Source organism: Ursus arctos, unplaced genomic scaffold (genome assembly GCF_023065955.2).
Source record: "Ursus arctos isolate Adak ecotype North America unplaced genomic scaffold, UrsArc2.0 scaffold_3, whole genome shotgun sequence".
NCBI lineage: Eukaryota > Metazoa > Chordata > Mammalia > Carnivora > Ursidae > Ursus > Ursus arctos.
In genome coordinates, this window is record NW_026622985.1 from 48,029,904 (window position 1) to 48,056,780 (window position 26,877).

A 26,877-nucleotide genomic window follows, 5' to 3' on the forward strand; every position below is an offset into this window, starting at 1 on the left:
ATGATTAAACATATAAGAAATTGGTTTCAAAAAATAGCTAGTATTCTTTTGAAAACCTTCATAGTGAGATCTCTTCTCTTGCCTCAACCATAGTAATTTGTTGCTGCCATTATTATGTTTGCTTGCCTGAGACAAATCTATAAGTTAAAATAAAAGATATTTTGTTGAGTTTTTGTGTAAAAGATTATTTCACATAGAATCTTACCATTTTAGGGCTAAAGGGGGACTTGAAAGTAATTTGGTCCAACCTCCTAGTGTTTACAAATAGAGAAACAAAGGTCCAGAAATGTGCCTCATACCTGGCTGTGGGCATGTTAAAGGTAGGTGAGAGTCAGAACCTAGAATTCAGGGCTCCTGACTTGCAGTTTATTTTCTTTCCATGTGACTGACAGAAGGACCACAAGCCTGTTGGGCTGCCCATCTGCTTAATTGCCTCCTTCCTTCTTTTACTCCCCTTTCTTTATAAGAAAAACTCTGACGAGAAAAGGTTATTAGACCAGGAGGGATATTGGAAGGAAAGAACGCAGTTGAGGGAGGGGGGAGGATTGAAACTATCCTTTATGTAAAATTTAAAGAAACAATTGGTTGTAGCATTTGAAAACTCCAGTAGGTATACTTGGGCATGAGCAATGAGATCAGATTTTTGAATTTGTTTAAGAGAGAGAAGTGTATCAAGAAAAATGAATAGGCCATGAACTGATCCATTAAATATTAAGTATGGAATTTCTAACAAAAGGTAACTTTGACACTCCTACATCATTTATGATTCTTTAACTTTCGAAGTCTGCAGCCCTATGAATTTTTATAGAAAAAAATTAAAAAGCATCCCTATATTTGGGGACACTGGATGAAATATCTTCAGAAAATGAAATATCTCAGGGGAAATTGTTGCCTAATATGTCACCACTTTGAAAATGATTAAAGAAAATGGGGTCTCTCCCAGCAGAGGCAGGTACTTTGACTTGTCAAATTTAAGTTGGACATTTTCTCTTAGTTTGGAACTGCCACAAAATGAGCCCTTTCATGTCCTCAATAATACCAAACCAATGCAATCCATCTGTTCTGCTAAATTATTTCTAGTTCCCTAACCAAAGGCACTGCTTTTTCATGCATTTTATCATGATTTTATGCCCTTTATTATATTTTACAAAAGGTTCTGATTCCTCCAGGGCCAATGAGAACTGATTAGGACACTGGCCTCAATCCAGGCTTTGAACACAGGAGGGGAAGGAATAGAACTGTTTCCTTTTTCCCCTGCTCCTTGGCAGAAAAAAACTATGAATGTATACCGTGTGTGTGCTCTGTGTGTGGGTGGGTGTGGGTAGGCTGCATTTTATCCTGTCACAGTATGACTTTGTAGATCATGTTCAGAACATTCCTTTTATAATCAGGTTGCATTAATGGGCTTTATTTCAGAAAGACTATTTCTTTAGGAAAGACCCGTGATGTGTTGTGAGACTCAATGATATGGTCATTTTACATAACTTCAGTCAAACTTCAAACCTGAATGTAGACTGTTTGGAGCTCTGAACTAAATAAGATCATATACCCCAGATGCTTAGCACTGAGAGTAGGCACTCTGCACATTAGTTCCTTTACTACTCTCAGGAAAGAACTGCTTGAGTGCAAGTCACAGAGAACGAAAATATAATAATGAATACATCCTACATCACAGGGTTTATTCGGAAGATGAGAGAAGAGCTGTAAGTTTTCTTTCCTAAGCCTATATTGGTAAGGTATTTAAGACCTATATTTGGATTTCAAGTAAGAAAGGCCCAGAAGAATGCCATCCCTTATATGCATTAAGTGTCCAAATATACTTAGAATTCTCAAAAATCCTTTTGGTCAGAATCATAGATAACTTTAGATAGACATCCTGCATGCTAAGTATCTCTGAGAACGGAAATCAGTATCTCCCTAAATTATGATTATCAGAGGACTTTATCCTATTTTGTGACTCATTATGCTGTTGACCTTTGACTCAAGAGAGCATGATGAGAGAGAAATGAAAGAATAAAGGCTACACAGGAAATAGAAAATATGGGAAGAGCTTAAATGAAAATATCTATATTTAAGCATAAACGTATAACATAATAAATTGCTGATGATAATACCAGAAACGAGAACTGTTGGGAACCTCAATTTGAGAGGAAACGTTAAATGTGACAAATTTAAGACATCTGATAAAAGGACACAAAATGGAATTACTCCAGGAGATCCTATGTGTTAAGAAGGAAAACTATTGTTATTTCAGAATTTTCAGCTTAGTCATCCACCAAGTTCCCACAGCAGTGCCCCTGTGAGATATAAATCTCAAAATATGCTTTCTGTAGCTCATTTCTCGAGGTAGAAATATTTTTCATACTGAGTTGGTTTTTACTGCTCTCTTTCTGTAGAAACATGTACATCCTCTTTGTAGGTCTTGTTGTCTAGCATCCACAGAAGCAGAGGTGACTATCAGAATAAGTACTGCATTATATTTAGTGTAATTATTTTCTTAAAAATATATTCTATAATAATAAAAAGAACCAATATAAAATACTTCCTTAGAGTTATAAGGAAGCAGAGAAGGGGGGCAGAAGGAAATCAAAGTGCAAACTTAGAACTGTGTTAAATTTTAATAGTGAAAGGTAGGGCAAGAGTGTAAACTAGAACAGAATACTTTCAGAGTAAGTCAGTGCTAAATAGGCTGCACCAGATGTCCTGTCCTTACTGTCAGTTAACTGATACTACACAAGAGGATGACTGAGATTTAGCAGGTGTCCTTTTATGATTTATCAGCATTTGGGCTACCATCAATAATTAAATCTTGTTAGCAGATTAGTTTTGAAATGTGTGATTGAACATTCAGCATAAATGCTAGTGGGATTGTGGGAGAATAAGAAAGGAGTTGGGACAAGCATGAAGTGTATGGTATGTAAATATATGTGACTAGTTTATGAAAACATAAAGATATGTTTATTATTAATGGTATTTAATGTTATGCCGGAGGCAAAAATTCAATTTAGAGTTGAAAAAAAAATCTTCATAGAGAAAGAGAAAGGGAAAAAATTGACAAAACTTTATGATAGTAGTCAAAACGTGGGTTTGATTGTTAGTATAGAACTGACATTGTTTAAGATATAGATGTTTCACTGTATCAGCATGTAAAATGTTAGTGGCTGTCAATTTCATAGACTCACAAAAATGAGAGCTGGAAGCCCTGTTATTTCATATTGTTCATTATTCTGCCAGACTAAGACTGGTTACCACAGTCTGGTTTCCAGTGCTGTGCTCATTCCAATTTTAGGTGACTCAGACCATGGAGTTACCACTGTTTATCTTGGGGGATTTTCCACCAGCTGAAATCTCACAGTTAAAATGTTAACCTTTAATATTTCTTTGAACTTTCTCTTGCTTATTTTATCTCATTATTTGCCATTCTCTTTCTTTGGTTGTTCTGGTCCTCCATAAATGCTTCCAAATCTGATGTTTACCAGCAAGCCACTTATGTCAATAACATGTTTGTTTATTGATCAGAGCAGTGGTTGACCAGGTGGCCATCATTAAATTTGCCTTCATCTTCAGCATTACTTACCTGGTTTAATTTCATCACTCAACACCTAACTAGGAATAATTTCTCTAAAGGATTTAAAAATTTTTTCTAGAAATGTAAATTGGGTGTCAAAAACCAGAAACTTCAGTGCTATAACAAAGAAAATTCCATAAGCATTTGTTTATTTATTTGGCACATAATAGCACAGTGTCAAGAAGTTTCTGTTTTACATCATTCCCGCTACCTTGTACTTACCCCTCAGGTCTCCCACCATTCCTCTCTCACTGTGACATGATTTATTTTCTGTGACAAGCGCAGCTCTGCCCTCTACCCAGTAAACCCCTAGGAAGTGTCAGCATATTGAGCCTACTCCCTTAAACACCAATTGCAACCACATCTCCTTAAACTAGGGAGGTTGAGTATGGCATTGCCCTGGTCCTGAGAGAGGTGGGTTGTCTCCTGATGTTTCCATGTCAACTGGTGATTCCATGGTCAGGAACATGAGAGGATAGCATTCTCTTTGAATTTCAGTGTAGTTCTCTACTAATAGAATACTAGGAATTACAGGTACCTTGTTTTGGTACGTATCTTAAGTGAAATGTTAATACTGCCTGGGTAATTTTAGGAAGCACAGCAATTTTCAAAAGAATGGCTAATTAACTTCATACATAAGCATGATTTTTTTTTTAATTTTTATTTATTTATTTTTTAAAGATTTTATTTATTTATTTGTCAGAGAGAGAGAGAGCTAGTGAGCACAAGCAGGGGGAGCAGCAGGCAGAGGGAGAAGCAGGCTCCCTACTAAGCAAGGAGCCCAATGTGGGACTCAGTCCCAGGACCCTGGGATCATGATCTGAGCCTAAGGCAGTCACTTAACTGATTCAGCCACCGAGGCATGCCCAGCATGATGTTTATTGGGTCTATAGATATGCCTGCCAACTGAGAAATGTGGCCAGGAAAAATACTTTGTATATTGACTAATTGAGGTTTCACTTAATGTACACTTTTGTCTGTGTTGAAGGACCATGCTTTGTTAGTTGAAGTGCAAGTTTCTGCCTAGCATGTGCATAAAAATATTGAACGAGTCTAGAGTACGTCAGACAGTCTCTGGCTAAAGAGCGGTTTTTCTTTTGTGTCACAGACCAGTGGTTTTATAAAATACATTAAATTACAATAAAAATAAAATGAAAATTGAAGACACCCAAGATTATATTAGATTCAGGAGACATAAAAATAGTCTGCCCAATTACTATAAAAGTTTCTAAATACTTACTCTGAATTTCTATATAGACCTCATCACAGACAGTTCATAACCAGTTCCTAAAATGTTACTGACCCCATAGGACACACTTTGAAACATTGATCTAGATTAATAATTCTGTGAGGTCCACGCACATGAAGTGATCAGCATTTTGGTGATAATCAAATACATTAAAATGTATTGGTACTTATGTTCTTTAAGAAATAATAAAGAATTTGTTTCAACAACTTCTACAGGTGAGTGTAAAATAAGATTTTAATGAATTTACTTCTCAGCCAAATAGTAGCCCCTGGGTTTTTTTGTTGTTTTTTATTTTTTTTAGCCGTTGTTTGTTTTTAAGCTGATACTTTTACAAAGGAGTTAACTATTAATTTTTTTGTTATAGATTGATTTTTTATGCCAAAGAAGACGGCTTTATGTCAGTTGCCCAGTTAGGCACAAGCAATCCGTAGGATCTGAACCTTACATACACTCAATTTTTCAAATGTTATTATGGTACTTTACTAAGCAAATCGGTGTCACATTCCTGCATGATGAAATTCGGTTCATTGTTAATCATCTTAAATGTGACTTAGGCCTTACTTTCTTCTAACTGTTGTCAGTGGAGTACTGTGGGCTTCTGCTGTTTTCTTTCAGCGAATTCAAGGTCGAAAAGCCAGCCTGGAGGAAATACAGCTTGTTCATTCTGAACATCACTCACTGTTGTATGGCACCAACCCCCTGGATGGACAGAAGCTGGACCCCAGGACACTCCTAGGTCTGTATGGGTCTCCGTTCTACTGAGAACAGCACATTCCAGCACTATCATTAGTCAATGCTGTTGTCAGTTTAAAATACTTGGCAAGCAGTGTGACAAAAAAAAATCAGCTTTTCCAACAACTTTGCTCTGTGGAATGAGTTGTTTACAATAAAAGCCAATGTAGATTAAGAAAATCTTGAAAGAAAAAAAAAATCTTGCATTAGAAAAAATCATAATGCAAGTTCCATGATGTTTACTTTTAAGTTAACCTTTATTTAAGTATTTGTTCACTATGTTTTAGCCTACAGGAAGGGATGCATTGTTGAATTTGTTTGCTTACATTTTTAAACTAAAAGGAAAAGAAAGGTTTTCACATTCTTTATGCAAATTTATCTGCACCTTTCCAATTTCTTTTGTGTCTTTTAGTTCTTCTTTTCTATGACCTTAACAAACAAAGGGCATAGTATGAACTTACTTAAGTTAAAACTCCTTATTACTATGCTAGAATACTGCATTTTATAATAAGATTGCATTTTTTAAAAAACTTATCATTTTTTAAGTAATCTTTATACCCAGTGTGGGGCTCGAACTCACAATCCCAGGATCAAGAGTTGCCTGCTCTTCAAACTGAGCCAGCCAGGCACCTTGCATTTTAAATCTTGGTATAATCTATTTAATGAATGCCTTAACTATGGAATTAAATAAGTAGATGGCAGAAGTAGAAAACTAATAAATGTAATTTTTAATTAATATATAATTTTTCATACATTTACTATCAGATTTTAAAATAAAATTTATGTTGCAGAGCTTTACATAAACTTTATATGAGTGATAGAAACAACAGATTTCAGAAAACAGTTTGTGACAAAACTGTATTTTAGCTAGAACAATTAATATTAATTATATTAACTTCATTAATCTTTTGTAATGAAATAACAATACACGACGTGACAATATATGCCACAAGGATCATGTTTTAAGTATTATAAGTAAAAGGGCATTTTAGGATTTTTTTCTTGTCCCTTTCTTTCAAATAAACCTATTGTGTCAGATCCAAAGTTTTGGACTCTTTCACCTAATTCAATACTATTTCTAAATGATTTATGTTAACTGGTCCTAAACAGTTCAAAAACAAGATATGAGGGCGCCTGGGTAGCTCAGTTGGTTAAGAATCCAAATCTTGGTTTCAGCTCAGTTCATGATCAAGCTCCCTTTCGGGCTTCTTCCTCAGCATGGAGTTGGCTTGAGAGTCTCTCCTCCTCCCTCTGCCCCCCGCCTTGTGTGCTCATGCTCCTGCATGCGCTCTCTCTCTGTCTCTCTCTCTCTCAAATAAAAAATAATCTTTAAAAAAAAAACCCACAAAAACAAGTATATGACATATAGTAGGCAGGCATCTTGTAAAGCAATTATAAAGGGAAATTAGTGGTTACCCATTTTAATGCTTCCATTCTGCCTTTTTAAAACAAGTGGCAGGCATCCCTAAATTTATGAAGTAAGGGCATATGGGGAAGTGTATGTGAGCACGTGCATGCATGCAGGGTGGGTAGTGGTAGCTTGGAGAGAAATTGACAGAAATGGAAACATAAAGATTACTCAATTTTTAGAAAACATGTTAAAATTTGATGATGGGAAATAATTTGTATAGTAGAATTAAAGTTATATATTAATATAAAGGCAAGTCAGTCCAAACATAAATAATCTATGTTTTTTTTCTAATTTCTTTTGAAGGAATCAGTCTTTGAACATGCCGATCTTTTACATACAGTACTTCTTTTGCTATGGGTACTGTTTAATAAATGTCCTTACTTTAACATGAATTAATAATCCCACCTTGTTTCCACAAAGATCAAGTTAATTGAGCATTACTTTCATGGTTTTATGAGATCAAAATACTCATGTATTTAAGATAGAAAGCTATGTCCATTTTGATAATTTTTTAATTTAGTTAAGTGGAAATAAGCAGAAAATCCTCCTAATTTTTAAATTCTAACTATGGTCTCAAATGATAAATCAACCTAGGCACAGGAGTAGGTACTTTGGATTTAATTGGGATAAACTTACATAGGTGTTTGAGAGATGTTTCAAACAACCATTGTACTTTTTAAGAGAAAGGACATATCTATAGAAGAAATGAAGAAATAAACTTCAGCAAGCCCAAACTGTTTTACTTATGAAACATGGCAATACCACTGTTTTTTTAATAAAAATTTGACACTTTTGAACAAAACTGACTTTATGAAAATAGCCAACAAATATATCATTTTAAAATTCGGTGATTTAAAAGTGAATTCCAATGTATAATTTAGAACCTGGACAAAGGTGGTTTTCATGTATGTTTGCCATGAAAAGAGCAAGTATCAATAGTTGAGTTTTTGAAGGAATTTTTTGTCATTGTCCATTGATGAAGTTTTATTGGAATATACCCATCCCCATTCTTTTTTCTAATTTTTTATTTTAATTCTAGTTCTGTACAACACCAGGTGCTCATCACAGCAAGTGCAGTCCTTAATCTCCATCACCTATTTAATCCATTCCCTCCCTCTCCCTGGTAACCATCGGTTTGTTTTCTATAATTAAGAGTCTGTTTCGAGGTTTGTCTCTCTCTTTCTATTTCCCTTTGGGTTTTTTTTTTTTTTTTTTTTTTTTTTTTTTGGTTTTTTGCTTTTTGTATTTTGTTTGTTTGTTTTTTTGAGGGAGAGGGAGGGAGAGAGGGAAAGAGAGAAAGTGTGCATGCGCGCGAGCCAGTGAGCAGGGGAGAGGCAGAAGGAGAGGGAGAGAGAATCTTAAGCAGGCTCCATGCCCAGGGTGGTGCTTGACTCAGGGTTCAATCCCAGGACCTTGAGATCATGACCTGAACTGAAATCAAGAGTCCAGCACTTAACTGACTGAGCCACCCAGGCGTTTTCTCAAATTCCACATGTGAGTGAAATCATATGGTATTTGTTTTTCTATCACTGACTTATTTCGCTTTTACATACAGTACTTCTTTTGCTATGGGTACTGTTTAATAAATGTCCTTACTTTAACATGAATTAATAATCCCACCTTGTTTCCACAAAGATCAAGTTAATTGAGCATTACTTTCATGGTTTTATGAGATCAAAATGCTCTCTAGCTCCATCCATGTCATTGCAAATAGCAAGATTTCATTCTTTTTTATGGCTGGGTAATATTCCATTGTAGATATATACCACATCTTTATCCATTTATTAGTCGATGGACACTTGGGCTACTTCCATATCTTGGTAGTTTTTACAGTTTTAATTTAAATAAATTGGCCATATATGTCATTAGTTTTTAGTACGTAATGTAGGATAATATTCATACAGTTGGTGATTTTAGAATTACCTTTAGATACACATGAGGAGTTCCATAGGTACCTCTCAGGGATCAGTGCAGCAATTTCAATATTGTGTGCAGACTACATGAGTAAAGATAAACTGTTAGATCCTGATTTTAAGCACTAAATTCAACTCTTTTTTTGAAGATTTTATTTATTTGAGAGAGGGAGAGTGCACACGTGCACGCGTGCGTGTGCGACACACACACACACAGACACGAGCTGGGGGGAGGGGCAGAGGCAGAGGAAGAAGCAGGCTTCCCACTGAACAGGAAGCCTGAGCAAGGCTCCATCCCAGGACCCTGGGATCCTGACCCAAGCCGATGGCAGATGCTTAAATAGCTGAGCCACTGAGGTGCCCCTAAATTCAACTTTGTTAATACCTTTGAACTACTTCAGTTTCTCTTGTGAATCCAGAAACTTAGCTAGTTTTCCTTAATTCAGATTCTAAGTGAATAATTCCATTCTTTTATTTTTTTTTTATTTTTATTTTTTAGAGTAACACCTACATATTCATTTGCTTTATCTCACAAACAAAACACATTCAGAACAGCAATACCACCACTGTCACCAAGATGATTACTGAAAAACATTTAAAAATCGTTTTTTTGTGGGTATGATTTTTCCATGTTCTCTTCCTCTTTTAAAAAGTTCTATATTAAGGAGGGCACGTATTGCATGGTGCACTGGGTGTTATACGCAAGCAATGAACCATGGAACTTTACATCAAAAACCAGGGATGTACTGTATGGTGACTAACACAATAAAAAAATATTATTAAAAATAAATAAATAAATAAAAAGTTCTACTGTGGGTCATGATTTCAGGGTGGTGAGATCGAGCCCTGACCTCAGGCTCCATGCTCAGCGGGGAGTCTGCTTCCCATCTTTTAAAAGTTTAACTTTTCATCCTTTTTTTCTTCCTTATGAAATTTGTTTTTTTTTTTTTAGTTTTTATTTTCCTTTTTATGAAATTTGAATTTTTGTGGCTTTTTAATTAAATCTAAAAGACCAGAATAAAGTTGGCATGTACAAATATATAGAAATTTATAATCATTAAGATATTTTCCCTCTCTTTAACCCTTTCTTTCACTCCCATACATCCTTCTTTCTCCCCCACTCCCTCCCAACACAGAAGAGGAGGGGTTGGTATCTGTCATTGTGCAAGCACATTCAATTGAAATTCATTCAGTTGTGTGATTTTCTGAGTTAAAATGGTATTACTGTTTTTGATAGTTATGTTCTGGAGTTAGGAGGAAGAATTTAAGTAAAAGTTCATTATGACCAGACCTATTAGTCTTTGTATCTTAAAAGACATCTATAGCTTATAAAACGATTAGATTTGAAAATGGGCACCATTTATCTCTTTAAATACTCTAGACTCTGTAAGGTGACACTTTAAAAACATTTTCTCCAATCATTTCTGGTGCAAGGTTTTCCTTTGCATTAATATTCCTGTCATTCTTACTACCAGTTATCATTATCTTGTGGCTAGCTAGATCTGAGTCCATGGATAAGGCAATGTAGCATTATTAAAAAATAAATCCAGTCAATTCAGTGAGTTAAAAATTTTTTTACACATTACTAAATTTAAATTATTGATTATTTGGCTGTTTTATATTATTGTAAACATTACTAAATAAAAATTCTCCTTAAGCAGCTTATAATTTATTTTACTTATTCTCTTAGAGCTTAATGATTTTTAAAAAGTACTTTAAATTTATTACATTACAATATTACCTTTATCTCTTTTTACTGGCTGTAGAATGAAAAGTTCAGACATTAAAATATATAATATTATGTATTTTAATTTCACATGTGACCAAAACATCCTTGAAAAATATTCAAGAATACAGAAATATCATTGTTATGAGCAACAACCACTTAAGAAAACTTTGCTCTTCGAAAAATGAAGGGGGTGGAATCAGAGAGGGAGACGAACCATGAGAGACTGTGGACTCCTGGAAACAATCTGAGGGTTTTAGAGGGGAGGGAAGATGGGTTAGCCTGGTGATGGTTATTAAGGAGGGCACATATTGCATGGAGCACTGGGTGTTATAAGCAAACAATGAATCATGGATTACTACATCAAAAACTAATGATGTACTGTATGGTGACTAACATAACATAATAAAAAACAAAAACACAAAACTTTGTCCTTCTCCAAGCTGTCCATAAATTTCTTAATGTATTTTTTATTTATGTCATTATTCCAGTTTTAACATTTTCCCATGGTTTCCTTATTTTTTCTGTTGATTTCTCATCTTTTTTTCTTTTTTTCCCACTCTTATATGTAAGGAGATGTCTTATTTTTTCATATGTACTTGTATTTTTCATTATCATTTCTCATCCGTTAGAAATTGCATTTGAAAAACCAACTCAATTTATTGTTTACAAAATAAATGTTCTTCTTTGACAACAAAATCTAGTTAGGCTTTTAATGACATGTCATGTGAAGTCTGCCACAAACCCATTTTCAATTTTCATTATTTTTTATTTCATTGATCATCAATACAGCAAATGATTTGGGATAGAAATAATCATTGCCTTTTCCTTTAATTACTTTGCAGGGAGGTTTAGGAGTGAATATTTTTGTTTTAGATAATGTAGAAAATAAAAATGTAGGTTAAAAAAATGATTAAAAATTCCATGAAATATCAATTCTAAGAGACAGTCACAAGCAAGACTGGTATATATTTTAAAGAAGATATATTTCTATTTACATTTTATAGATTTCCCAAAAGGGTTATCCTTATTATAGTGTTTTGTGACTTGTTTGTTTAAAAAATGGGGATTTTGAAGAAGCTTATAGTATACTTTGTCTTAGTTATATCTGAAGTAGAAATTGAGAGTAAGTGTATATTTGAGTAGATGTTTTAATATTTAAAACATTTAAAAAATGACAGTGTTTTTCAAAAAGTTGTGGCTCAAAACATCACCTTAGAGGGATACGCTCAGAGAATAGCTGAGTTATTTTAAGTAAAATATATATTTTAAAAGATGTGATATATTAAACGATGTGTAAGGCAGCTAAAATTTTTTTGAGACTCAAATTTCATAGGTGTATGTTCTTGTGGGGCAATAGACTCTACATGTAATAATAATTCATTTGCTTTAAGTTTGTACCTATATAAAATTTGATTAATTTTCTTCTGAATCAAGTGATAAATACTATGTGACATGATAGTATGTGTTAATAAACACTAAAATTTTTAAAATTACAGTTATATTCCCAACTGATATATTTTTTCATGTCTTCTTAAGGTGATGCCTCTCAAAAGTTTTTTTCTTCATTACCTTGTGGTGGACTTGGGGTGAGTATGAGTTTGTTTACTGCTTTGAAATAACATAAATTACCAAAAATATCTCCTTTGATTTACCAATTCAGGCCATGTCTTTGTAAAAGTTATCCTAGACTTCAGGACTGGCTAAATAATTTGTAGGGCTCAATTCCCAATAAAAATGCAGGTCCCCGTGCTCAAAACTTACTAAGAATTTCAAGATGGCGACTCAGTGAATTAATCCAACCGTGCGACCCTTCTAACTCTAGGATTTTGTGTGACTACACAGGTCACATGCCCATAAAGCCAGCTTTGTTAGACTTTTGTGTAGCTGGAGAAAAGTTAACACAAGAGGGTTTAACAGTTTTGCAGCAGAATTAAGTTCACAATAGAGTTACACTGAGTATGCAAGTACATTATATTCCTGATGAAAATAGCATAAACTTCACAAAGTGCTTTGCATTGTGGCACATTTTGTTTGTGAACCCCTAGGGTCATTTTTGTCTTCAGTAATTAACAAAGCTTTTTTTCCCCAGGATATTTATATCACATTTCAAGGACAAATTTGTTTGAATCCAGTGACATATGAAGAAAAACGTCTACATTTTTGTGGATGATTAGAACACATTCTTTAACCTGCAGTCTATTTAAAGTTAACCCTTACCAGTACTAAACTGTCATCCTGTAGAACTAAGTGTTAAACCATGTTAGGACAGCATAATTCTCGATCAGGTTTCAAAGACTGAGGAATTTAAATCAATTAGGCTTCTTGGATATTAAAGGGGAAGAACTGTGTATGTCATATTGTAGGCAATATATTGCTATAAATAGATCTTATACAGGAAAGTCCTGTATATTTTAAGTTAATTCTATTGTTTTAGTGATTCTAGATTTAGCAAGGATAATCTTTCTATTCCTTCACCTGTGATTCTGCCCTCTCTAGAAATAAGAATGGCAACTATGACAACCAATATCTGCTTGGATTTTATAGTTTGCTAACATACAACTGAAGTTTATAAGAGCTTTGTAAAATAGTTATTATTATTATTAATACCATTTTGCAGATGAGAAACTGAGGGCTCAGAGAACTATTATTTTCCTGAAATCACACAGTAAAGGTTTAGGCTAAAAGTATGAGGTTGATGTGCATGTCCATGTGCAGGAGTTCTAAAAGAGCTCATTAGGTCCTTCCATGGTTTTCATCTTCAGCAGGCCGGCCACAGTCCCTAGAGCCTAGCAGTGCAACAGTGTGGCTGGTATAGTGTGGTACGTTTTGTGGCAGCTCACCAATGAGCTTCATTTTTTGACCCTGAGCACAAGACAGTCACCATCCTACATAAATCCTTCATTATTTTTAGCAAACTCACTGCGAAGCCAGGAACTTGTAAAATCATTTGAGAAAGCAGAGGATAAACTGATTTTTAAAATAGGTTTCATTGGCTTTTGTGCTTATTTTCTAAAATGCCAAGTGCTCATTTTAAGAGAATGGCTGATTACCTGCGAATGAAGCAAAGAATGAAAGCTAATAGCTAATTAGAAGGTACAGTGATGGAGAGGAAAGCACAGATGTTAAAAGAGTGAAAGTCATTAAATTCCCACTCCTTTACACTTAATTCGTGACCCAGAGCTGAAATGAGGAAAGCTCCTTAGGCTCCCATCTCCCACAATCTGACTTGGATTGTGCCTGTACTACACTGTCCCTTGAACACAAAGTACCTCTACTCAACTGCTCTAAACCCATACCAAGGTAACTTCTTATTCCGTAGCTAGAACTGCTCTAGTAAACTCTTAGAAGTACCTAAGGAATGAAGAGTGAGTACTGCTTTTGTCGCTGTATGTCCAACACAAAGCACAGTCAGTATCCTAGAATACATCCTTACTAATGTCCCCAAACACTTTATCCTTGGTGGCAGCAATGGTAGTAGGTAAATCTAGCTTCAGCAAGCAGAGGCAGGAGGTGGAAGACTGTATTAGTTTGACTTCAGTGCTGAAGAGGGCTGGAGAGAGGCACTTCTGGTTATTAGATTGGACCCTTGGTCTTCTGATGGTCTGGTGGTTTTATGTAGGTCCAAGTGAGTGTGAACATGTGTGTGATACGTGCATGTGCACACACAAGCTTGTCCATGTTGGTACTCTAGAGAACTAGTTTGATTTGGCCTTTTCTTTTTCTTTCCAGAAACCAAATTGTGTTCTTAGGTATTCAGAAACCTTCTTGCCCCTCAGATCTTGGGTTTTAATATAAGTCCTAAGAGAAACTCTGAATCCTGTAGATTCGTACCAGTCTAAATTTTTACCTTTGGGACACTCCTTGACATATTAAGTATACAAAGATGGCCAGTATGAACTAAGAGTGACCCAACTTCACAACATGGGGCACTTCAGAAAGCTTGGAAACCACCAAAATTGCTCCTGTGTTAAGGTACTTTCCTGTTCATATTATTGGTTTAAATTCCAAAATACTTAATGCTCCCCAATTATTAAACTCCAGTCCCTAGAATATATACCTACTGAAGGCTGATGGGTTGACTGGCTTTTGGGGAGACTACCTGGGACATTGTGAAATCAGAAAAATCCCTATTTCTTATTAAATTTTCTCCTAAAACTGCATATGATAATTTTTTAAAGTTTTTTAATTATGATATAGTTAACGTATAGTGTTATATTAGTTTTAGATGTAAAATATAGCAATTCAACAATTCTAAACGTTACCCAGTGCTCATCATGATAAGTGTACTCTTTGCCTGTGATAATTTGCCAGTAGTTGGTTAAGTCACTTCAACGGACAAATGGTACTTAAGGTGCTTTAAAGTATGTTTTCCAGAATTGCATTTTGAGCAACAATTGCAAGGGTTTCTTATTCCTTTGAATTTTGGTTTGGTTCTCATTTTGTTAGTTACTGTGGCATGACTCACTTCTCATTAGTGTGTGATTGCACTACAAGAAAATGCATCAGTTGCAGAGAGCATTTTACCAAATCCCAGGACTTGGTCATCATCTAATGATATAGATAATTAAGGGACTCTGGAAATAAAAGCCAGTGCGGAACCATTTTAGTTCTCACTCTTAAGGGTATATCACTAAAAATAGTGATCATTTTTCTGGCCATCTGACCTGCTGCTGTGTGAAGAAATCTTGAAATCATTTCTCAGCTTTATTTTTCCCTCTTCACTTGATAGGCCACAAAAAAACCACAAAAGCAGGGACGAGCAGGCTTTTATGATAATGTCGTCATCAGCTCCCAGCTTCAAACACTTCTGCGGCTTTTGAGTTGTCATTTATAACTTGGAACTGAATCGACCCATAATTCCCTTGATACACTAGGAGAAATTGATAACAGACTCTGCACTTCTTTTATGGCTTGGAGGAGGCAACTCCAATCACATCACTATTGGCAGGCAATATTATTTTTTGACATGGTTGTAAAAGTATAAAGGAGCTTATGGCATTTGTTTAGATGAGGAATGGGCTCTCAAGCTGTGCTGGGGTTTACAGGACCAGATTAGTGAGAAGCAAAGGGAATATGATGTTTGCAAACAGGATATGATTTTATATATAAGTTTGGGTTTCATGCTCTGTTCCCTGGGGAAAGCCCTGCAGACAGCAGAGCATTCCACTTTTATCCTACAACAGACAAGCTCCTGGTGCCAAAAGGCAGAAAAATAAACGTAGTCAATGGGCAGTGTCAGACCCTTAATTGGAGGAGGAGGAGCTGTGGAAGAGGCAGAACAATTCCCTAGGAGGAATGAGGAATTGCTGAGCATGGGCAGAATCTGGGCCCGCCTAACTGGTCAAAGATGTGCCAAAAATGAGGCTCTGTGAGGTTTAATCAAGGCACCTTCTCCAGCAGCAACTCAGTCAATCTGTGAACACGAAGCTGGCTTTTTATTACAAACTTTTACTCTGCCCATATTCTATTTGATTACTCCTAAATCTGACACACTGTGAAGGTTAGAGATGTCATTTTTGTGATTTGGAAAGGGGGTTGGGGAGAAGGATTAGGTGGTTATGGGGAGGTAATTTAAGGCTCATTTCAGTTGCCCTGAGGTTTTCAGCAGACATTTCAGTTATGTACTAACTATACTCACTGTACAGGAGACAAATTTGGATGAAATGTCTCAAGTTTTCTTTTCTGTCAGATTTAAAATGTAAGTCTCTCCTCTGATGTATAAAATTCACATATATATAAATATTATATATACATACATTCAAAAGAAAATTGTCTGCTATTTTCTACTGCGTTTGTATCTTTGTATTATTTTACCCATTACATTACATTGGGTCTTCCCCAATAACAGTAAAAAAAAAAAAAAAAAAAAAAAAGTTCTAGTGGCAAGTCTTTTAAGGGACCTCTCTGACTTTCTCTTTTGTATTATAATATCAGGAAATAATTTATTTTATGACCAAATATATGGACATATAGTTAAATTCAGTGTAACAGAAATATTTGATTAATACATTTTTCTTCTGCTATTTAGAGTGGTCGTCTTCGAAGCACAATCAGTTATTTAGAAGGCATAACATATGCCATCATATGAAGAGTGAAGGCCAGGAAAAGAAGACTTTTTGCCAGTGATTAGATAAGGTGTAGGGAATACAAAGACTAATGAGACCACTTTTCTCAGTTGCTCATAGCCTATGCATTGTGCTGATTTGGACAGATGTGCTGTGGGAACACAGAGAAGGGAGCTTCCAGAACAGAAAAGAAAGAAGAGCGTTGTGGGAACAATTTAATTAGTCATAAGCTAAATACATTTTCAAGAATGATTAGGAATGCACATATTTGTATGAGTTTTTGGGAGGGATTTGGGGGGGCCTATCTAGGCCTATTAATTGTTTAGGACATAATAACACACCATATTTTTAACAATCACACTAAGCTATTGCTGATTAGTAAGGAATTTTTTTCCCTAAAGCAATAACAACAACAAAACCTAATGTTTATGCCAAAATTTGTATGTTCCAAAGTTTTGATATTGAGTCAGGAACCCCTTCGTTTTATCGTTAAGTATATGCATTACGTGCTATTCCCTCCCAGTTGTCCTAAACAGGCACGGTGCCTGTTGTTACATCTGCAGAAAGAGGTGGGGGTGGCATCTGTTTCTTACTTGCAGTAATCAGGATAATGTCGATTTCCTTTGTATTAGTACTCAGCTCAAACCTGACTTGCAATCAGTGCTTCATTTCCTCCACTGCTGCTATCAGAGATGCATCACAGCCCTCTTCCCTCCAGCACAGTGAGGATCCACTAAGATTTGGGATCTGTCTTTTCCCATCTCCCCTTCTTCTATTTGGATTTTCATTAGTTTTAAACTGGATGCAAATGATACTATCAGGAACACCCCATAGCACCTGGAAAAAGTAAAACTGATAAGCTGCCCTAATGAAATTGTTTCAGAATTTTGGTTCAAGTTGTAGAGTCCACAAAAAGATCATGTTGTCCCAGATGTGGAAAATACAGTACAAAATATTATGCAAGCTAGGAAATTCCTTCTAAGTAACAAAGGAATTTTCCAATATTGCATAGATTTTGCTTATTGTATGTACTCAATAATAGTTGCAGGGAAGTAGATGATATTCCCCACAGAGATAAACATATATACATAACTATGTTTACTACAAAATGTAAAATTGTATATAACCTTTAAGTGTCCAGTGTTCATTGCAGAAAAGAGGACAATTAGAAATGAAAACCTTAACTTCCTTCTTAATTCACTTAGCTGTAGAATCTCATTTGTGATTAACTTCTTTCTGTTGCTTTGACTTCATGGCTAAGCACAACAGGATGCATTTTGAAATTCTATTTTAATTTTCTAATTTAAAGTACACATGAATATAAGACAGCTATTAAAATTTTTCTGTTGTCAACATGAGATATCTTAAAAATGCCATTGTCAAAGCTTTACACATGTGTTTTTTACTTGGGACCACAACACCTATAAAAAACTATATGAGCAACACTGTCAACCAAAGGAATGTCAATAGCAGAGAAGAAGAAAATATATCCATTTCTGAAATTTCTTGTTCTATTATTTTTCTCTGGTCTATGATTCAATTTCTCTAGAGAAATTGAAGCTTAGACTCTCCCGTTGCTAAAGGTAAATGGATTTGATGAACATTAAGCTTTGAATTCAAAAAATTTATAGTTCTATGAAACAAAAACTCTGAGAAATTAAAAAGTACTCAAATAAATTTGAATATACAATCATCTACTGGTTGCCACTTCTGTCAAGAAAACATAAGGCCTGAGTGTAGAAGTGTAGATGAACATTTAGAGTTGTAAAGGAAATGGAACTACTTAGATAAAAGGAATCGTTGGTCAGCTTCTATGTTGTGCAGCTTGGAATGCAGCTAAATCCTGGCCCATCTCACCTTTTCATTTTGATGTGAAAAAACTGCATTAATATTTTCATTTGTTGTATTTCTACCCTGGATAGTTCCTGATCCAGATACTCATCCCTATAACAAACTAATATCCAATACAGAATATTAATACATTATTGGGTTTGTCTTTGTTAAGTATTTTGACAGAGAAAGTTTAGTAAAGCATAATTTCTAAATTTTCATATTGTATCATTTTCTTTCAAAATCCAAAACTAAAATAGATTAGTTTACTGAATGCTTGAGCCATAACAAGCAGTTCATGGCAGAGTCCCTCGGACTTAATCATTCGAAACTCCTGGGTAGAACCTATAGCTCCTGATTCCTAGGCAAGCAGCATCATTATTACTGTACAAGGTCTTACTTTAAGATCTAAAATAATGAGTGAAAGTAAGGACTTGAAAGACTAATCAATGGCTTAGCAACAAAGCGTGCATTGAATCATATTTTTTAATGAAGACTATTAAAAGACTACTATATTTGAGAATGACACACATTCAAAATCATTTGGTTAATTTATTTTACCATATTCTAAATAACATGGCGTATATGGTCTCTAAGTAATATTTCCTGTAGACACATGTAGATAGCCTTTAAAATGATCCTGTACCATTTCGAAGTGTTTCTCTTCAAAGAAATAAAAAACAAGGCCTGAATGTAGTGAAATTCTTTGCTGCCAAAGAGATTACTTTTTTCCCCACCTTAACCTGTTGCTTCTCCTTTAGACATTGCAATATTATTCATTCAGTTATTAAATAAAGAGGTAATGAGAGACTCCTCTGTGATAAGTATGGAGCAACTCTAGCTGCATATTCTTCTTTTAAATTTTTTATTTTCTTTTCATTTCTCACTCATATCCCTTATTATGCTTACCACTTTACTCTGTGTTAATCTTCCTCCGTTTATATTCATCAACTTTAGTGAGAAAGACCTGGGAGTCCCGGTGATATGGACTGAAGGCAAAATACCTGGTCTTTTCATTGAACGAGATCCAAAGTCATTTTTCTATGAAATATTTGTACAGGACAGCCTTTCTTTCTCAGCTTTCTTTGACAGAGGCATCATCATTTTGAGAGCTAGTGAGTGCACTATCCAGTGTCAGCTAACTATGCTATTAAAAGCAAGTATGAAAGAAGTCAGATACCAAATACTAATTGGCTTTAGACTTAATATATTTACAGCTTCTGGAGGCTACCTCAACTTGGGGCAGAATTCATTCACTCATTTATTCACTTGTTTACATAATAAATATTTATTGATTGCTTATTAGAAGCTAGGAACTATAAGTACAGCAATGACTAAAACAATAAAAATTCTATCCTGGTAGAACTTATATTCTGTGGGGAAGACAGATAAACAAATATGCATTAGTTCAGATATGTGTGGGTAATGATGAATATTATGCAGAAAAGAAAGCAAGGAAGATAGTATGGAATTTGGGGACAGAAATGGTGGTTAATGGGAAGTGTTACCTTTTGGAGCTTGGCATTAATGTGAGGGATGACCTGGGAATCCTGGCTTCTTGTGGTGACTAACTTAAGGAGGGGTAATAGGGGGCACCAGAGTAGGCTTGTTAAGACTGCGCAGAGTTCTGGGTCCCCATCTTCAATCCCACCTATGAAGATGTGACGATCTTGGGGGGTAGGGTCGTTCTATCCAGAACATACCGAATTCCTGGCCTCCTTTTTGACTCCTGGATTGAGATGTGGTGGATTTACAGTCACACCTTGAGATCCTGAAATCTCCCTTAAGATCTGACCTTGGAGGTATGGAGGAGCTTGAAAGTGGAGGCACAATTATCCAAGCTGTGGCTGTGAGACATCTGGGTAGCTCCAGATCTTAGCAGCCTTATGTGCTTTGAGGTTCCCAGTTCCTGGGAACGTTATTTGGACATAGTTTCCTATATAAATTGTGCAGCTGCAAATTAGATACAATACTCTTAACACCTGCCTATTTTCAAGTATATTGCAAATGCCCTGAAATTTGCATTATATTTCCCAGTGGTTTTTCATGTACATTTTAGTTGCTTCTTTAGTAGACACTATTATACTGTGTCCTCAGTTGTCTCTAGCTGGTCTCTGCTGATTTATATCTGAGCTGCTAGATTCAGGGTAGCTGATTAATTGATTTGGATCAGTGCATGAAGCAGAGTATGATGACTTTTCTATTTGTTCATGACCAGTTGTATGTTGTGTATACATAGCACAAGGAGCACAAACTTTGGAGTCTAAAATCCAGAGCTATGTTTTTCTGTTAATTTTCTGTTTGTGATACTCAGTATCTTAAATATTAAATGGGATGAATCAACAAAAAAATTCAGCTAAGTTATATAGGGCTGTACTCTTTTTTTTTTTAAGATTTTATTTATTTATTTGACAGAGAGAGAGACAGCCAGCGAGAGAGGGAACACAAGCAGGGGGAGTGGGAGAGGAAGAAGCAGGCTCCCAGCGGAAGAGCCCGACGTGGGGCTCGATCCCAGAGCTCCGGGATCACCCCCTGAGCCGAAGGCAGACGCTTAACGACTGAGCCACCCAGGCGCCCCAGGGCTGTACTCTAAACATCTAAGAAAAATTATAATCCTTAACTTTGACCCAAAAGGTCGATTTAATGAGGGGATGATCTATTAGGTGAGATGTTCTGGCCTCAGCAGGGCCAGAGAACCCTATAAAACATACCTGTTGGTTCTCATAGAACTGGACTAATTCAGTCTCACATCAGAGATTAGCTATTCTTTACATGCAGCTTCCAATGATAACCTTCCTCACGTCTTTTAATCCTCACAGCATTCCCAGAAGTCTTGTTACTAAAGGTGTAACTGAGGCTTCCTATTTTGCAGAAAAGGAAACTGAGGCTCGGAAAGGGGAGTAACTTGTTCAAGTCACACAATTAGTAGGTGGTAAAGTAGAGATGTCTTGATTCCCTAGCTCTTATCCATAGTACTATGCACACACAACTCACCACAATGTCAATCTCATATGAGTATCAACACCCATTTCACAAATGAGAATAATCCTAACCATAAGAAAGCACAGTTGTTTCTTTTGCCAAGAGCATTCTCTTTATTGTAATTCCTATGAAGTATTAAATCCATGCACTCAGACATCATTAATTTGGGGTAAAAAATTCTGAACCTCTGCACAGCATTTTAATTCAAACTAGAACAGTGAAAAACCTCTGCCCTTGAACCAAACTACTGTGGGAAGAGTTAGAGAGAATCTCATTTCACACACCTACTGGGTCAGAGTTAATTTTATTAAGCAGTCTTGATAGGAACAGGGCTCTAACATTCACTGTCTAGTGATTACAAGGATTAGCATATTATGAAATATCCTTTCCACAGTATGTTCATCAGATTAAATGAAGTAGTAGGAAAAATACTGAGATGGTATTACTTGACTGTGTCTCTAACTCAATCTTGGTAGGACTGACCAGCAGATTACTGTGAATAAGCAGCAATAAGGACTCTTAGATTCCTTGATTGACCACATAACCCACAAGAATTCATATATTATTGGCAAATCCTGGAGTCCACTAGTATCTTAAGAATCCTTAGAGTCTCAAGATGTAGCACTTTGCCACAACAAATATGTCCTGTATTTATTCTTACACTGGCACATGAATAGCAAAGGGATATTTTTCTGAAGGTGAAGAGTGACTTAGAAATTGTACATGCAAGGTCAGTAGGGCTGCTAGAAAGCAGTTGATCATACTGGAAGGGGATTTGTGGTAGAGCATTAACGTACGTGGCATGCCCCTTGTCTCTTCCAGCTGCTGCATTAATAGTTCATGCCTTCTTTCCATATGGAATATTGGTCACAGTATTCATTCATCATATCCATGGTTTTACTTGGAATCTGAAGGTCTTCCCTATAGCCACTGTATTTCTTTTTCATCTCACCATGACTAAAGAAGCTAAGGTGTGGGCATTATAACCTACAAGTGATCCCAAGGGAATGGGCTGTCATTCATGCGTTCCTCCCAGTGTTGAACATAAGAGAGAGAGCATGTGGGTTCACCCACCCATTGTCATCATAAATCCATCCCAGCTCCATTTCAAAAGTCTCAAGATTTCAGCAGAACATCTAACATGAAATGAATATATACATTCAAAGAGCTGGCATGTATCACACGGGAGAAGGGAGAACACCCATTGTTAAAGGCTGCAGAGCCAACCAAAGAATACAATAAAGAATACCATGGGTCCTCAGCCCAGAAATTTGACTCTCAACATTATTCTATGGGAGGAAAAAATAAGAGTCACCCAGAGTTATAGAGGGCTCTCAAGAATTTTTGAAGTTTGCTACCTAAATAACGGCACAACTCACCCTGAGTGAGTTGCATGCATGAGTGGAGGGAGAGGGGTAGAAGGAGAGGGAGAGAGAGAATCTTAAGCAGGGTCCACTCTGAGCGTAGAGCCTGATATGGGGCTAGATCTCACAATCCTGAGATCATGACCTGAGCCAAAATCAAGAATTGGATGCTTAACCAGCTGAGCTACCCAGATGTCCCTCTTCATCTTTAAAATGGGGACAGTTGAGGCTCTCTCGTTGCATTATTGTGAGGATCAAATGTGATGATGCAGTGGCAACTGTGTGTAGAGAATGGACGTTACTCCACTCTGATGAGTGGCCCTAATTAAGATGAGAGGTCCTAATTGTTTTGCAGAGAATAAATAAGCTGCTACCTCAAGGGTGTGATCTAAAAGATTCTTCAAAGCCCTGAAACCTTCAGGCCTCATCTCACATCATACTACCCAACTAGTGTTCTCCCATTAGAATTACGGCACTTTAGGGTGACTGGTAAGGTGAGAGTGGGGATTATTTTTAGAAGCCTTTGTGGTGAGGCACATGGGCAGAAAAACTTGATTTAGACATTGGAACATTTGGATTCAAATCTCCATGTTGTCACTGCTTCAAAAGTGTTTCTCTAACTCTAAAATATGTATTCTAATTCAGTAGAACTGGTTGGGGCCTAAGATTCTACATCTCTTACAAACACCCATACATATGATGTCAGTGTTGCTGATCCATGGACCACACTTTGAGTGACAAGATCCTGTGTGACTATGAATGGGCAAATCATTTAATTTTTCTGGGCCTCCATTTATTTACCTCTAAAGTAGAGGTGATTTTTGAAACATGGTTTTTCATCCCCTTTGGGGATCAAGTATGGCATTACTATATGGTAATTCGTTATCCAAATTTAAATCAACTTTTTAAAAAATCAATTTTTCTGGAAAAATCAGATAGTAGGCTCCAGTTAGCTTGACATTGAAGATCTGATTGATTAATATTTATAGGGATGAGGTGCCTGGATGGCTCAGTTGGTTGACTCTTGATTTTGGCTCAGGTCATGATCTCAGGGTTATTGGACTGAGCCCTGAATCAGGCTCTGTGTTCAGCAGGGAGTCTGCTTGAGATCCTGTCCCTCTGCCTTTCCCTCCCCCCCACTTTCTCTCTTTATCTCTCTGTCTCTGTCTCTCTCTCTCTCTCTCTCTCTCTTTCTCTCTCTCTCAATAAGACTTGCAGGGATAGCTTCTCTCCTTTGGGCAAATAGTTACAAGACATGGAAGTTTCTATGAGGAACAAGGGTAAACTATGACAACAGAGATCTGGGGCACTAGGGGCACCCCAGATGTTGCCTGTTGACGAGCCAAAGAGAGGAGGCACCTGTTGCTAGCAAATGAAAGCTATGAATCTAGGTGTGGTGCTAACTGAAGAAGAGAGAAGTGTTCTTCACTAAATTAGTGATGTAATGCAGGACTTCAATGCGGAGGGGATTTTCACATTTTAGATTTTTTAGCCACAGTCAAACGCTGTCGAGAAATGTATTACATAGAACTAACCTCTTTTCATTCATTAATTGATTCTTTTGACACTTATTTATTAAGGATCTATTATGTATCAGACCCCGAAGATACCCATAGCCCTGCTGTCATGGCACTTAACACTAGCTCTCATCATATATCATTAAGAAAAGATGTATAGAACACACAATATAGAAAATCTTTTTTTAAGTTCATATCTGTATGTGTCTGCTCAACCTGCCATAAAAAGATATCACTGACTGGGTAGCTTAAACAACAAATTGTTGTTCACTAGCAGCTATATAAATATAAAGTATTCCTAAACAATAGCTCAAGTACCCCCACGAAGTCAAAATTGGTAGATTTCCAAGCTTCTCAGTCATCCTGCATTTGGAATATCATATAACTAGCCTATACTGCAAAGAAATCCAGAGAGAACAGAAAAGAACAAACACATACAAAACAAAACAAAAACATCTACGTAAAAAACTTGATTAACTTTTTAAATAATCATTCCCCTTTCTTCTTGAGATGCTGATGCCCAGGGTAGAAAAATAAGTGCCTTTATCCTATCCCTGACAGCAATGAAGATTTGGTCGACTCTATGTTTTTTTAAAAATATATATTTTTTTATAGTTCTAGAGATTAGAAGTTCAAGAGCAGGTTGTAGACAGGATTGGTTTCTCCTTAGGCCTCTCTCCTTGGTTTGCAAATGGCCAGTTTTTCAGTGTCCTCACATGACTTTTTCTCTGTGTGTGTACATCACTGGTGTCTCTTCCTCTACTTACAAGGATACCAGTCACACTACCTCTTTAAAGACCCTGTGTATAAATTTGGTTACTTTGGAGTTAGGTCTTTATCATTTGTATTTTGGGGGAGCACAATTCCATCCATAACAATATCCATATGTACAGTTGAGTTTGAAATCCCAGTTCTGTGCCTTATCAACTGTGTAACTGTTTGAGTTACTTAAGCTGAGTTTCCTCTTTCGTAAAAGCGACTAAAAATACCTTTATTAGGCTATCATGGGAAATAAATTAGGTAATGTTTCTAAAATTTTTAACACAGTGTTCAGCACCTCTTTGGTGCTCCAGTTTGTCCCCTACATCTTCCTTTAGATACTGACCAGAGATACTTACTTTATGCTTTCTTTGGGTAATAAATTTGACTTTATTATCTCTTCCACTCAATCTACTAACAAACCAGGCTTTTCTCTCTCTGAATCTTTCCTACTCCCCCCTCCACTTTTACTCTTCCTGGAAAGAAAATATGTACTGGAATCTTCAGCTCTAGACCCTAAGAGTAGAGGCTTGAGGATAGAAAAATATTGAACTTCTCAAATACCTCTTAAGTGGAAAAAAGTAATTATTCTATTTCCTAAATCAAACAAATAAGAAATTTGGCTTGCAGATGCCATTATGCATACTGTATAGATCTTAAAACAGAATAAGCCATGTAGAAAAATTAAAACTAAAGTTTCTCAGAAATTAAATCAAGCTGAAATGATTTTAGTGATTTAAAAATATTAGATAATTTCTAAGTTACCAGATCAGGATACTGTCCGCAGAAATAGCTGATCCATAATGGATGATTAATTTAAATGATATACTTTACCAGTTGTAATGCAAAAGTTAAAAAGATGCTTAATTTCTTACATAGTTTTATAAAATGTGCCTCAAATGGCACAGAATCAGTACTGTGATGAAAACCTATTTCTTTGTCGAGTCTGGTGTCTCTCAGGAGGTTCCTATGGGCATCTGATCATTATTTAAGCTTAAACTCAATTATTTAGAAATGCCCTGTGGCCCAAGCAGCAGCATAGCATTGCAGCAGCTGCTTACTCAACTGCTTAGTATTGGCTGAGGAGTTTTAGTTCCCAACTTTCAGGGTGAAATATTGAAGGCATCCGTGGAAGAATCATGTGCCCCATTAACCATGCACAGTGCGTATGTTCTGTTAATGGGCAAACTAGTATTATATTTAACTCTGGGAGTATTTCCGAAAAGAATCAACAAGCTGTATTTAGATTATACAAAGGAGACTGTGCCTAAATTCCTTTTCTTCTAAGTCATTCTCTTTCCCTTTTAAATACTTTCACATCCACTTTCAGTACAGGTAGCTTAATTTCTATCATGTGCGGCTTTTCAGAGCATTAGCTTTGTTTCGGGTGCCAATGATTGAGCTATGCTGGATGTGCTTGGAAAAAGCCAGCATTCATTCAGGAAACTCCAGTTGAACTAGATCCATATGCAGCTAAAAAAAAAATGTTGCTTTCTGATTAGAAGTAGTTTCTGGCTTCAAGCATTATCACAGATGATTTTTGCTTTTGATGTCCTACAGAATAGCAACTAATGCTGGAACCAAAACTCTGCGATTTTTTTCTTAGTGAACACTTACTGAGAGCTTACTGCTTTCACTATTGTGTTGCACTATATTAAGCACGTTGCATGCATTGACTAATTTAATGCTAATAATCCTATGACAAAGGTAGTATAATCCTATGAAGAAGGTGGTATCATCTCCATTTTTACTTAGAGC

At 36.1% G+C, this 26,877-nt stretch overlaps 1 protein-coding gene across 1 annotated transcript in view; it reads left to right on the forward strand.

Moving 5' to 3' along the window:
- HDAC9 (histone deacetylase 9) overlaps nt 1–26,877 on the forward strand; it is a 906,012-nt gene that overhangs the window by 630,557 nt on the left and 248,578 nt on the right. Inside the window, exons 15-16 of the mRNA XM_044386989.3 lie at nt 5,433–5,553; nt 12,139–12,188. Coding sequence (XP_044242924.1) covers nt 5,433–5,553; nt 12,139–12,188 — 171 coding nt within the window. The remainder of the gene's footprint in view (nt 1–5,432; nt 5,554–12,138; nt 12,189–26,877) is intronic.